The sequence below is a fragment of the Chelmon rostratus genome, chromosome 16 (genome assembly GCF_017976325.1).
Source record: "Chelmon rostratus isolate fCheRos1 chromosome 16, fCheRos1.pri, whole genome shotgun sequence".
NCBI lineage: Eukaryota > Metazoa > Chordata > Actinopteri > Chaetodontiformes > Chaetodontidae > Chelmon > Chelmon rostratus.
Window position 1 is genome coordinate 18,464,070 of NC_055673.1, and position 13,989 is coordinate 18,478,058.

General features: G+C 46.5%; 1 protein-coding gene across 1 annotated transcript; it reads left to right on the forward strand.

Moving 5' to 3' along the window:
* The first annotated feature begins 700 nt into the window (after window positions 1–700).
* Window positions 701–13,631, forward strand: LOC121620053 (trafficking kinesin-binding protein 1-like). The gene is made up of 20 exons (XM_041955990.1): window positions 701–759; window positions 2,605–2,699; window positions 2,754–2,900; window positions 3,057–3,251; window positions 6,453–6,529; window positions 6,858–6,974; window positions 7,376–7,476; window positions 7,620–7,725; window positions 7,829–7,907; window positions 8,048–8,178; window positions 8,269–8,343; window positions 8,444–8,581; window positions 8,693–8,769; window positions 9,015–9,260; window positions 9,439–9,716; window positions 11,150–11,268; window positions 11,657–11,864; window positions 11,963–12,068; window positions 12,692–12,817; window positions 13,037–13,631. Exons 1-20 carry the CDS (start codon window positions 701–703, stop codon window positions 13,629–13,631), a joined length of 3,075 nt encoding a protein of 1,024 aa, XP_041811924.1.
* The last annotated feature ends 358 nt before the right edge of the window (window positions 13,632–13,989 follow it).

The window sequence follows — 13,989 nt, forward strand, 5'->3', positions numbered from 1 at the left end:
TAAAGTTAATCTTTAATATCCCTTCTTGATACGGTCTCTTGATTAATGGATGCCTCGTGGTCTGTCCCCTTCCTGTTGTGGGTGCTCGTGACGTCACTGATGCTCGGTCCAGAACGGGTTGGGTCCTGGTTTAGTTGTCTGGATGGCAGCAGGGAGAGAAAACGTCAAGTCTGATGGAGTACGGTAGGATGCAGTACGAAAGACTTTCAAAATAAAAGCACAAACAGTCGCATCCAAATTTCCAAAATCAGGTAACATGCAAATAAAAACCAAAAATGCCAATGAAATCCCGAGGTGTGCATAGCCAATAGCCATATAAGTACACATAATATGAATTAAAATCATCTGGTGAATAAATTATTTTCATCAAATTATTACACAGTGTCAATTTATATCCAGTGTAGACACTGGAGCTCATTTTACACACATATTTACGTTTTTGCTTGCCTAATATGACACTGAGAATCCTCCATAAAAACAATTCTCATCAGTATTTCAGGCAATTATGGCTTATTCTCTATTTGTTTGTACGGATCTCTCAAGATAAACTCTCTACCTTGTTTTTTGGGTTAAAAGCCGCTACTAATATTTTATTTTGAAGGCGGTGACCAGAAGTCTTGTTTTTCTCCTCCTGGCCGGCTTCACTGTGTTGAGCGAGACTCCAGAGGGAGTGAGACACAGAAAAGAGAGACGGAGGGACATGGCTGAAGGGAAGGAGGAGAGGACCGGGTCAGGAGCGACTTTGGACACCAAGCTAAGGTGACCTTGATCATCCAGAGCTGTCAGCGCTGTGGAGAGAGCATCAGACCAGAGAGCATCACAGCGACCCGCCCGGCCTCCACACACACTGTTTCTACCTGCTCATCCGAGGGACATTCATCGATATCCACCGATTTCCTCCCTGCGGCACCACTCCGCCGCACCAGGGCCCCTTTTGGATTTTTTGGACCAAGAACAAACCCTCCGGATCGGACGCTGCTGAGTGAGTACGGCTGTGTGCCGGGGGGCCGCTTTCACACATAAATGATTTCAATGGCGATGTCATGCATCATACGGTCAGCTGATCATGTGCTGGCACTTACCGTGTTACTGTAAGGACACGATTTACCAACGCAGACCTGCATCCGTGACGCGGCCTGCTGATGTAGATGAAGCCCCACCCTCAGCATTCAAATAACACTGTTTATGCCACATGCATGAATGAACCCTGGCCTGTTTACTTAGGATACTGCCAGCAGCTCCAGCAGCAGCAGCAGCAGTCACTGCAGGTCAGGAGTAATATGAGCTCTTATGTACTGTCACTGTTTTCTTTTCTTCTTCTTAGATAGTTTAAAAGAATAATCACCCTCACCTGGTCTCTCTCCCCCCTCAGTGTTATATTCCAAACTATAATCAGGTAATTATTTTCTAAGTCCTCAATAAACATGAGCTAGTTCTCAAAATCCTCGGGGTGTGGTCTAATCCATGTCTTTATGGAGATATTAAACAGAAATATTGCTTTGCATAACCATCCAGATAAATAGAGCTCATCCTTTCTGTCCTTTTTTGAAGACTTGTGGGTGAGGAGGTTTGTGCAAGCTGGCATGTATGGTAGGGCTGGTGGGGAGCGCTTTGGGAGTGTTAGGATGTAGGACTTCTAATCCCACATGCACATGCTGGCAGTTTGAACCGGAAATACATCTTTCATCCACGGATTATGTGACTCTGGAGCTGCACGTTGAAAAGGGTGTTTACAGGACAAATGCATTTCCTCCCCGCTCTCGTCCAGCAGAGAGCGAATGCAACACCCGTACTGCCGCAATGGGAAAGGCGGCCCAAGGTTGTTGTGCTGCTGTACAGAGAACAGAGCGTCTGCTCACCTTTATGCACCGGTGTGGTCATGCATGTGCATGTGCTAGAAACACTGTCTGTCAGGTGCACTCACCCATCGCCAGGTGTTTACTGTCTTATGCAAGTACAGAGACGACCACCGATTCATGCAGCTGGCTTCAAAGGGCACACAGACAGACACTTCTACATATGCACACACACACACACACACCTCCTCTCTGTTTCTATTAATATTCTGCTCCGCTAGCCGCATCGCCATGCAGCTCTTTGATCTGACACACAGGTGAATTTCACCATCCAGATATCCGGTGCATGTACGGACTGTAGGCTGCTGCACATCTGCAGAGTGAAGAGCTGCAAGCTCGGTGTGTTTACTTCAGACAGGCTCATGTTTGCATACATTCTCACCGCTGAAGTGGCATTGAAGCACAAAAGCCCTCGCAGCCAATAGTTTTACCTGCTGTATGAACTTCCATGAGGGGAGAACATGAAAAAATTACTTCCTGTACGTGGATGAATTAAGCAGCATGCTCTCATTGTCGTATCATACTGTTATCAAGAGCTGCTCTTAGCCCCTGTTTGCCATCTTATTCCTTTCCTGGCCCATTAAAAGCGGGGCCTTCAGTAGATTTATTCAGCTTGCTGGCAGACAGAACAGTGCCGACTCAGCAGCAGCACTTGAAGTCAAAGACTCTGTAGGGAAAGAGACAGTGCATTGATGAGTGAGTGGCTCTGTAAAGCTCTTTGCTTCTCTCCGTCCCTCCTCCTCTCCAGGTTGCCGTACCTGCTGTCTCCTGTCCGTCAGGTGGACCTGCTGACCTCGTGGAGCTCCAGCTCCAGAAGCCCATGGCCCCTTTTTCTCTCCACCAGTGAGAGGTGAGCCAAGCTGGCCTCCCCGGCCCCCTCCCTGCCCCCGGCCCCAGACCTGGACCTGGACCCGGACCCGGACCCGGACCCTGAGCCCGACCGGCGGCACACCAACGAGGAGCAGTATGTGAGCGAGGGCGAGTCCGGCCAGCTTGACACACACGTGGCGCCGCCCAACTGCAGGGACGCCGAGACCATCACAGGTACGTGTGTGTGTTTTTGTTATAGAGTATCCAGTGGGATCTAAAGGTGTTGTATATATTAGGCCCCATGTGACCATGTGATAAATGTGTGCAGTCCACCACCAGGCTGCTGTGTACTCACTCTCCTCCCTCCCCTATCATCTCCCTGATGTCCAGATGTGTGCAACAGCACTGACCTGCCTGAGTTTGAGATCATCAGTCTTCTAGAGGAGCAGCTGCCAGTGTACCGGCTGCGGGCTGACACCGTCTACGGCTACGACCACGATGACTGGCTGCACACTCCCCTCGTCGCGCCGGACACAGGGCTCGACCTGACCACCGAGCAGATCGAGGAGACTCTCAAATACTTCTGTAAGTCTGTCTGAATCAACAGCAGTTACATGATCCTGTACAGTACACATCTGTCTCCTGTGCTGCAGATGCTCTGCTCCTGATGAAGGGACCTTTGTGAGCTGTTTGGTTTCAAATTCAGGCAGTGGAAATGTAGTAAAGACATAGATGAGGAGGGACACTGGAGATTGAACTGCTGGGATTCTTATCTCAGGGAGTACATGGCTTTAAATGTGAAGGATTTACCCACCTGGGCACATGCTTCATTTAATCCTTCAAAAGGTTCTCAAAAAGATAATCTGCTATAGTTTGTGTGAATGTACGTGTGAATCTCTTGACAGATTGAAACACACTTGACCTCATCAGTGCATGCCAGCAGTTTTATATACAGTATATAAAAAACAGAAATTGCCTCATTTTCTATTCTACAGTTTATAAGCATTAGAATAAGAAAACATTTTCATTATTGTGTAATATATAATAACAATAATAATAATAGTATAATTGTAATACATTATAAATGTATATTGATAATAATTCTAATCAAAGTCCTTCTGATTGGTGTTAGAGCCTTCTCTACATCAAAGACCATTTGTATGTATTTCTGTGATAGTATGTGGTAAATTATACAATGTTGTCTGTATAACACAATCATTTACCTGGTTTTGACAGATAAATCCCGTCCAGATAAATCTAGATGAATAAAATTCAACAAGATTTCATCTGCCCTTCTTATCCAGTATCAGTAACCACTATCAGTCATTTTTCACGGTTATCAGCACTGGTTCCCAACCCCCACTAGGGGGTGCCAAAGCTTCACGTTGGGTCACTAGGCCTTCTTGATTTTGAGAGCATTAGAAAAATGTGCAGTTAAAAGAACCAAAGAGCTAATAGAGCACTGGCTTCAAGAAGAAGATAACACTGAATTTGTCAAAAAAAAAGGAGCCTATTAAGCATATATGATTGTTAAAAATATAAAACAAAAAAATTAATAATAAAATGAAATAATAGTACAGATAGATATTGTTTAAAAGCTAAAATCTGGAAAACTCATCTCGGATGTAATATTCACAGGAAATAATGTGCTCAAAATTAATCCACATTGCCCGTTTTCCACAATCTTCCTGCAGTTACTGCCCTCACCATTTGGGTAAATTGCCCAGTTTATCAGTTGTTCTGTACTGTTACTGTTATATATTTACTATAATATGAAATATCCATAAAACATGTGCCTTGGTCAGAGTTTGTCAGTTTACTCAGTATAGAAAAGGGGTCCTTACCACTGATCTACAGTCTAATTTGTCAGTTTTACGTTGTTGGAGTTACTGTATGTATCTCTGAATATCTGGAACCATTCAGATGCAGCGCTCCGTGTTCTCACACTGTTGTGTGGTTTAATTTAATCTACATATTGATGAATTTGTCTATAGTGATATCTTGGTGACATAAGTCCTCTAACATAAAATGAGCTGGTTCATTTGAGGGTTGCTTATTTCATTGACAGTATTGCTATCATGCTGTTTCTTTAGCTTGTATGAGTATAGATGTAAAGATTTATCTCCTGTGTCACATTAGCTTTGTTTCTGATATTCTATCTGTATTTTTTTGTCCATGCTAATATTAATGTCTGATGTTATTATGAGCTCTTTGTAGGTAAATTAAGCTTTGTTTGTCAGCTTAACTTTTTTTAGTAGTAGTTTTTGGTGCAGGGGGGTGGGGCTCTGTTTGCAGCTCGATCAATGGCAGAGAGTTAGTGTGTATGTATCTGCAAGCATCAGGGGCTTGTTTGTGAATGAGGGTTACCATGGTAACAGTTACTGGAGGCAGATAGATGTTGAGCACATAGCAGAGGACAGAGGAAGCGAGGAGATAAAAGAAAGGTGAAAAGGGGAGAAATGTGGGCGTTCAGTCAGCACTCTTAAACTGAGAGAAGAGTCCACGCTGCGGCCCGCCAGCTCTGATTGGCTCGTTCCTCCATCGTGCGCCCTCCAAATCATAATACAACTTCCACTTCCGTTTCACCTCTGCTGTCGAGCCTTTCCAAACGCACTCTCTCTCATCTCTCTGCCTCCCTCACGCTCACTCACAGGGGGTGTCCACGTGGGCGGAGGGTAATTCAGTCTCTGGGCCTGTTACACAGTGGCTCAACAGTAGCAGTGAGAGAGGGGGCAGTGAAATGCATCAGTGTTTGGACCCGCTGTCGTCTTTGCTCGCCGGTCATTGTGGCGCTCAGGAGGTGATGGACAGCGGCAGCGTGATGGAGAGATTAGCGAGGGATGAATGTGAGCTGGATGACTGGTACTATAAGGAGGACAAGAGAGGTAGAGTATAAAATAAAATACAACCAAGAAAGACATGTTTGATGTCATCTAATTGTAGCATTTTCTTCTTCCCAGGCGTTTTGCGCACAGTAGACCGAGGTGCAAGCTGACAATAGCAATTTGTCACAGTTTGTTTAATGGCTGCAACAAGATTACAAAGTCGTATTTTCATTTTCCAGGATATATATGAACAGCAAAACCAGCCTTTTGAAACAGTTTTGTGCATTTCTTGGTTAACGATCATACACTAGAGGCTCGGGCTTTGTTCTTCTAATTAAGAGGAATTTCCTGAAGCTCGCCGGCCTTGAATTTGCTCCGTTTTGACAGATCAGCCCCTGAGCACACATGCATGCACACTGAGATCCCCACAGTGCACTAATGCGCCTGTGTGAGCCGGAGTTCAAACAGTTTGCTATCTTTACTTGCAGGAGAAGCTTTAAAGTCGCTTTAATGAAACGACGGTTAAATTATTGTGTGCTGGTTGTAACACTAACAGGATTACAGAGGTTTAGCATAATGTATTCAATAACTTTGTACAGCTTTTTATTGATTGGAGCTTTGAAGTCAATATGAGCTTTCACCTCAGGGCAACACAGCCAACCACTGTGTGCCATGGAAAACAACTCTGTGTCCTGCTCTCTCATACACTAACATTACATCAATAACGCGTTACATCCTAAACATGACCCGTCCATCACCTCTGAGGGGATGACTTTTCAAACTTTGCGTTACATAACGCGTGTGCGGCGTGTGCATGCTGTTGTGCACGTTCCTGCATCGCACCAGGAGTGATGAGAGGTCGCTGCAGCAGAAAGGTCCCGCTGCTTTTATCTGAGTCTGAATGCAGCTCTGCACATCCTCGCTCCCTTCTCCTCACTCTGTGTGTTTCACATTTCCACAGTGCTATGTGCAGACAGAGTGGGCCAGATGACGAAGACCTACAATGACATCGATGCTGTCACACGTCTGTTGGAGGAGGTGAGATGGTCTATTTTTGTCTGTTCAGTTTAATTCAAAGCTGCACCGGGAAGGATTTAAAGCACCAAGTGATGCTGCAACAGAGAGGATGCTGCACTCTAGGTTTGCCCAAATGAAACATGGCTGTGGTATGAATTCTTGTGAAAAAAAAGATCAATAAACAGCAAAATACAGAAGCAGTGAGTGAATTCTGCTTCTAAATTTACAGTGGCTGGACCTCCACCCCCACAGGACACCTGCAAGAACAAATGGAGTTTACCAGTGTTGTGTTGTGGGTTTGGGGGTATTGACCCTATACTCTATCCCCCTCCTCTGTTCCTACCAATAGAAAGAGAGAGATCTGGAGTTGGCTGCAAGAATCGGCCAATCGCTTCTTAAGAAGAACAGAACGCTGACTGAGCAGAACGACTACCTGGAGGAACGAGTGGGACAAATCGCAGAAGAGGTCTGCTCACACAAACACGATCCGATCAATCAGGCACCGGCCGATATAATGATTCATTCTGATTATTTTACAATTTAACAAAACAATCCCAACTCAAGGTCTACTTACTAGATTTTTTTATAGCTTTAAATTCTGTCCCTTCTTCAGTGGATGCTCAGGAACATAGTGTCAACCATAAAGTCAACAGTTCCAAACTCCATCTACTGATGGAGACCATGTGATATGGTTGAAGACTAAGGGATAGTAAGTAAAAAGCTAGTAAGTGGACCTTGAGTTAGCTTGAGTTTCCAAGATCATGAAGAAAATTTGTCATGTTTGTCACCTTTGAAAAGAGATGTCACACAGCTGTCATTGTTATTAGCTTGAAGACAAACCAGATAGCATCATCTGTCCTCTTCCAGGTGGCTCAGCTGCACCATGAGCTGAACCTGAAGGACGAGCTGCTGCAGTTTTACACCAATGCAGCTGAGGAGAGCGAGGATGAGTCCAGCAGCTCCCCAACGTAAGCATCCGTCCCGTGTTCGTCAACATCTCTCTTTCTATCTGCAAAAAGTCGAAGCGACTATCCTCTAACGTAAACTGAGCTGGTTTCACCCTGAACTCTAACCTATGAGTCTCACTCACTCTGTGTTTGTCTGTCCAAAGGGGCAAGAAAAGCAAAGTGGAAGCAGCTTCCGGAGGATTTGTGAGTGACACACTCCAGAGGAAACTCAAAGATCTGGAAGAAGAGAACCTGTCCCTCCGCTCAGAGGTGTCTCCACACACCATAACCCCAACACACACACACACACACACAATGTAAGGACCAGGAGTCACTGGGACTATATTGTGTAATCATGAATGTTTACATGCAGGCGAATCATCTGAAGTCAGAGACTGAAACCTACGAGGAAAAGGAGCAGCAGCTTGTCAACGACTGTGTGAAAGAGCTCAGTAAGTCTCTCCATTCTTATCTCTGTCCTGTGATGTGTGTGCATGTCTGATCTTGATTTAGATTGAAATCGATTTTTTTTATCGATTTCTGTTGCACGGTGGCTCTGTCTCAGACTGAACTACATTTTCTGTCCTATCAGGGTTGTCCAGCCTCCAAATATCTGCCATCGCGGAGGAACTGGCTCGCAAGACTGAGGATGCTTCCCGACAGCAGGAAGAGATCACACACCTCCTCTCTCAGATCGTAGATCTGCAAAAGAAAGCCAAGTCTGTGAGTACGCACGGGCGGACACATTTTAACTCAGTGGTGACCGTTGTCATGCTCTGTTTGTTTTGCTAATTCAAACCCGCGTGTTTCTAGTATGCGGTGGAGAATGAGGAGCTTTCCCAACACCTGGTGGCAGCTAAAGACGCCCAAAGGCAGCTCACAGCAGAGGTAGCGTCTACATCGCTGCCTGTCTTGATCACATTTCCTTGCTTGCCAAGCTGATACCAGACTGTTTGATTAAAGTTAAATTACCGTCTGCACTGAACAGCTCCAGGAGCTGGAGGAGAAATATTCAGAGTGTATAGAGATGCTGCATGAAGCCCAGGAGGAGCTGAAGAACCTGAGGAACAGAAACTACCCCGCAGGAACCCCTCGACGCTACCATCCCTTGGGACTGTACCCAATGGTGAGGGAGGGAGTGAGTGTGTGTGTGTTTGTGTGTGTGTGTGTGTGTGGTCTGTCTGTGGGTGTGTATATATGATCATCTTCCATCCCTTTACATGTTTTTGTGTTGCAGGATTCTCTGGCAGCTGAGATCGAGGGAACAATGAGGAAGGAGCTGAGTCTGGATGACCCCGAGTGTGAGGAACAAAAGTATGTAAACTTCAGCATGTGACCACCACATTTTTGTTTTTGTTTTGTGAAATGTTCAGAAGACTACTGGATGGATTTCCTTGCATTTTTTTGTATATTCAAGGATGCCTGTTCAGAACTGTGGTCATAGTTTTAATTGTGAAGTGAAATATCGATGCATCATTTTTGTGATCCCATGCTGATAACGTGCGGATGAGTGAAATAGTATGCAGGCTAATGCTCTTGTGTTTGGTTGTGCGCAGGAGCCATCGAAAGCGTGTGTTTGAGACGGTGAAGAACGTCAACCAGACAGTCCGTCAGCGTTCTCTGACTCCAACCAGCGCCAACATCCCGGGCTCCAACCAGTCTCTGTCAGCTCGTACATCGCCCCAGTCCAGCGGCCTCTCCACGCCTCACTCCAGCATGTATGGAGGTGACTTCAGCGGAGACAGTATTGCCCTTGACAACCGAACGCAGAGCATCCTGATGGAGACAGCATCCAATCAGGATAGGTGAGGAGGAGCGGGCTTATACAATGAATTAGTTGAGACTGAAGCTGGCTTTTAGACATCTGCATGAAAGGCTATGTTTTAAATTGACTGTTGAGCCTTGAGGATTAGTTAAATGTTGATAGATTGATTTTCTTGAGAAACAGTCTTATACCTGGTTTCGTCTCTGCTCTGGCAGCAGCACAGAGGGCAGAGAGAAGAAGGCCAGTGGAGCTGAGGACCTCCGGCTCGCCCTGCGCCGCCTGTCCCTGCGTCGACAAAACAACCTGAGCGAGAGGCGCTACTTTGAAGAGGAAAGGGGTCGGAGACGGGGAGGACATGGAGGTCTACATGATGCCCTGAGCCAGGAGAGTGTGATGACTCCCTCTGAAAGCATCATGTCCCTCGGGAACCTCCACATTTGGGCCTCGCGAGGGCCCTACCTCCCTGACAAACTCCAGATCGTCAAACCGCTTGAAGGTGAGGGAGACAGGGAGAGCGGGGTGAGCTGCAAGGCCGGGAGGAGGCGGGACGGCGACCGACACAGAGGGGTGGGGGCAAAGAAAGGGAATAAGCGGGGTAAGGGGGCGGAGGGGGAGAGGAGGCGGGAGAGTCGGCATGGGCGAATGCTGGAGGGGGAAAGGGAAAGAGGTTGGGGATGGGCGAGGAAGACCGGGGCTGGGATAGAGAGGGAGAGAGGAAGGAGGTGGGCCAGAGACCGAGCTGGGAGCAGGACGATGAAGGGAACAAGAGAAGGGAAAGAGAGGCCCCTGTCCCTGATGCTGTTCAACTCCTTCTGGTCTCTGATGCACCATCACAAGTCGGGCAGATTTGCATCCCCACACACGTATTACAAAGACACGCAGCCGAGAGGATGGTTGTAGGCAGGTGCGCCGCTCGGTTCGTGCTCCTAAATCATTTCCTGCTGCTGTTCTTTACCTGATCCCTCTGGGAGAAGGAAGAACGAGAGCTATTCAGGAAGTGTAAGTACACACTTCACCTCATAGGCCAGTGATGTAATGATGTCACAGCTGGTGTTCACAGCTGATCGCGATGTGGTCAGAAGTGTAACACACAGGTTTGAACCCAGAGAGAGTCACAGCAGCGTCTTATTCTTCCTCTCGTGATTCAACCGTGATTAAAGGTGGCTGCTGCTGGCCTCTGCTGCCCTCTCCTGGTAATAATTCACACTTCATTTAAAAGCTCACTGTGCTGTTAACCTAGCAAACACCTCGATGATGTGTAGAAACCCTGCCACTGCTTCTGTTTACGTACATTTGTTCATTTATATTTACACCTTCTCGTTTGTGTATTATTTTGCTTTTATGTATTTCTTTACTATGTATGACTTTTTAAAATATTTTTTCTTCATTCTGTCACTGCTTGCCATCTCCGTTTCAAATTCATGTAGCCGACTAATAAAACCCTTTTCTCATTCTAATTTCTCCTCCATTTCATTTTTATCTCATTCCTCTGCACTTCATCACCTCTCAGTGTCTCTGTATTCCATGCCATCTTTTTTTGTCATCCTGATCGGTGAGGTTTACTCGCCTGCTTTTTCATGAACATGCTCATTGGATAGACTTATTAGAAAAGTAGTTAGCAAGTAGTTATTAGGACTAAATGCTTTCAAAGGATACTTGCCATGCTTTTGTAAAGTCATCTGCAGCCTTGTAGCTTATGCGCTAGTTCAGTATGTGATACCTGATATATATATGACATCTACTTTATTACAGTAGAATGGCTGCGCCAATATTAGAAAAGCAAACACATTTATTATAGCTGAGGAATAACATGATTTTTGATCTATTAATATTGAAAAGCCTTTAATTAACTGAAACCATTGGACACAACTGTCTGGTTCATATTAAGTATTGAGTTCTTTTCCAGATGTATGTATCTCTCTCCACCAGGCTCTGCCACCCTGCATCACTGGCAGCAGTTAGCCCAGCCTCACCTCGGTGTGATTCTGGACGCCAGGCCAGGAGTTGTGCCAAAGGGCTACAGGCCCCTCGAGCTGGAGCTGGAGCAGGTCTGCGTGTTTCTCTCTCTCTCTGTGTGTGTGTGTGTGTGTGTGTGTGTGTGTGTATGTGAGATTCCTCCATTCAGTCCATTTTTACAGTAAGGCCATGCTCATGCAATGCATCTCTGTATGTTTTACCATATGGAAACATATTAACAAATACCTGCAAACAGTGTTTTAGTACTTCATTACATAATGTTATTAGTTACACAAATGACTATACAGCTTTTTCATTGCACAAATAAAATTGAGATTTGTTATTCTATTGTACTACAGAGGCAATCAAGTCCCACTTTTGTGCAGGGCTAATTATTACTTACAGTACCCCCTACCCTACTACTAATATCTGTTACTATAAAAGATACCAGCAACACTAGTGAGACGTGTTTTTCTGCAGGTTTATCCATGGGGTGGCTTTGAGGAGGATGAACCCGGGGAGCAGTACTTTCAGAACCTGCCCACCTCCTCGGCCTCTGCCACGCCAGCCGCGCCCTCGATCTGCAGCACTGTTGACACCAACCTCGGGCAGCCCCCGCCCACCCTTGCTCCACCTTCTCCACCCTCTCCATCCCCATCGCCACATCTCAGCAACACTGACGTCCTGGGTGAGGACGCGCTGTACATTTATACAAACTGTATTTGTGTAAAGTTTTACATGGGTAAACCTGTGTGGAACGACTGTCTGTGTTTTTGTGGCTTGCAGCTGCATACTACCCAGGTAAATGCATGGCCCACACAAGCTCTACCTACACCTTCACAACTTGTAGAATCCTCCACCCAACTGATGAGCAGACGCGGGTCACGCCAAGGTAAGCAACACAAGTAGTCTGGTGCTGCTTAAAAATTAAAAGTTTTTGTGGCCCTTCCTCTTGAGTGTCTCAAAGTTTACCTCTGAATTCATTCACAATCAACCGCCGCAAACGTTTGCTTTTCTGCTAAAAGCAGCTATATTCAAACCTATACCTTATTACAAAGTTCCTAATGAAATAATGCGTTTTTCTAAGAAGAATTTCATGCATTGCAATGCCACGAAAAGTTAACATCTAAACACAAAGGCAGTTTAAACATCTGATGCAGTTTATTACGATGTTGTTTGGATGTGTGGTACTTTGAGAGTCCGACAGTGTGCTAAATGTGCACTCAGTCTGAGTTTGACTATATCCCACAGGACAAATAAGATACAGACAGTTGTTGTTGAGGTGGGATCGTGTCCAAGCAACTGTATTCATTCAGTTGTCTGCTAGACAGTAGGAAGGCGCTAAATAATACATGCAGGTGCTTATGGTTCGCAGAAGCAGCATCCCCCGTGCACAACAAATGTCAGTGCTGCACTGTGACAATAATGAGATATAACTGCAATTTAAGTTGTTGAAATCAGCAACAAGTAGCATCTTTTGAGTTTTGTGTCGTGTCTTGTTTGCTTGCTTTCCAGCCTAAACCCAGTCCCAGCGTCGTCCTCCTGTGTGATGACCAGCACTCTGTTGGGAACTCCTGCTGCTACCCCCTGCACCCCCCGCAGGCTGAGCCTCAGGCCGTCCGAATCCTCAACTAACCTCAGGCACAGTTTGACAGAAAATGACTTCATTTTCAGCTGTTCTCGAGAAATATGTCTTCTTCTCGCTACTGCAGGGCACAAAACTTTGTTTCTTTGTTAATACGTTGGCAGATCGTTACTTCTACTTGGTCACTTTTATAAAGCCATTCACACTGTGCATCACACTGAGTTTCTAGTCAATATGATGCTGACTCTCATTTGTTTGTTTGTTTGTTCGTGCAGAGATGCAACACGCACCACCAGCACCTCTCTGGGGTTAGTGCGCCTTCTCCAGGAGAGAGGGATCTCAGCAGCAATGTATCACCAGAGCCAGGGCCTGGAGTATGGTCAGGGCAACGGAGGAGTCTTATTCAGCACCTCAATTGCCCCAAACCGAGCACCCAACCCAGACCCTCTGCGCCCCTCTACGCCTCCCAACTCGCCCACCGGACCGGGAGCTTCAGCTGCGCCGACCCCCGTGGGCTTCGACTTCAAGAGCCCCTCCTACGACAACTTCTTGGCCTCCAAGCCGGCCCGCTCCATTCTGAAGGAGGTGACGGGGAGGATGAGGGGCAGGCAGAGAGGGAGGGATTGCGAAAGCCAGACGGACGTTAGCGTGACCATCCACAACCTCAACCTGCTGGACAAGGTGAAGCGGCTCGGTGTGGCTGGAGCTCCAGGGAGCAGAGCAGTGAGTCCCAGCCCCATCCTGGGGCCTCTGGGTGGGCTGCGCCGATCCGGCTCTCCCTTTGGGCCCGATGGAATGAGGAGGAACCGGAGTTATCCAGCCATGGTTGGCGCTAGCATGGCCATGAAAGCCCCGGGGCCCCAGGAATAGTCTGCACCGTTGTCGGCTGTTGGGGTAGCCAAGTAAGAGCCAGGCAGGGCCGAGGACTGACTGTTGAGCAGTCACCTGGAGCCCAAACACAAACTGACACTACTGTGCAACAACAACATGGCACTACTGACCAGTTTCTGATCACTGCTGTAGTCCCACACTGGACACTGTCTACTCTTTAGTGATGATGCAAAGCAAAGTGATGGGTTGCTTCACCCAAAATACAACAACCTCCCGGTGTGTAATCATGCAGATAGTTTTGCTTTTATGTGCCCATATTATAAGATGTCTCTCGAATGTCTCAGAGAATGAGACAGCTTTGACACAGATATTCAAAAATCTGGGCACATAAAAACCA

Bases quoted from the DNA above. Each gene is read 5' to 3' on its own strand.
- LOC121620053 (XM_041955990.1), top strand. From the start codon at position 701: ATGGCTGAAGGGAAGGAGGAGAGGACCGGGTCAGGAGCGACTTTGGAC. The intron at 2,901-3,056 runs GTACGTGTGTGT...CCTGATGTCCAG, and splicing joins GGACGCCGAGACCATCACAG to ATGTGTGCAACAGCACTGAC. The intron at 8,770-9,014 runs GTATGTAAACTT...TGTGCGCAGGAG, and splicing joins CCCGAGTGTGAGGAACAAAA to CCATCGAAAGCGTGTGTTTG.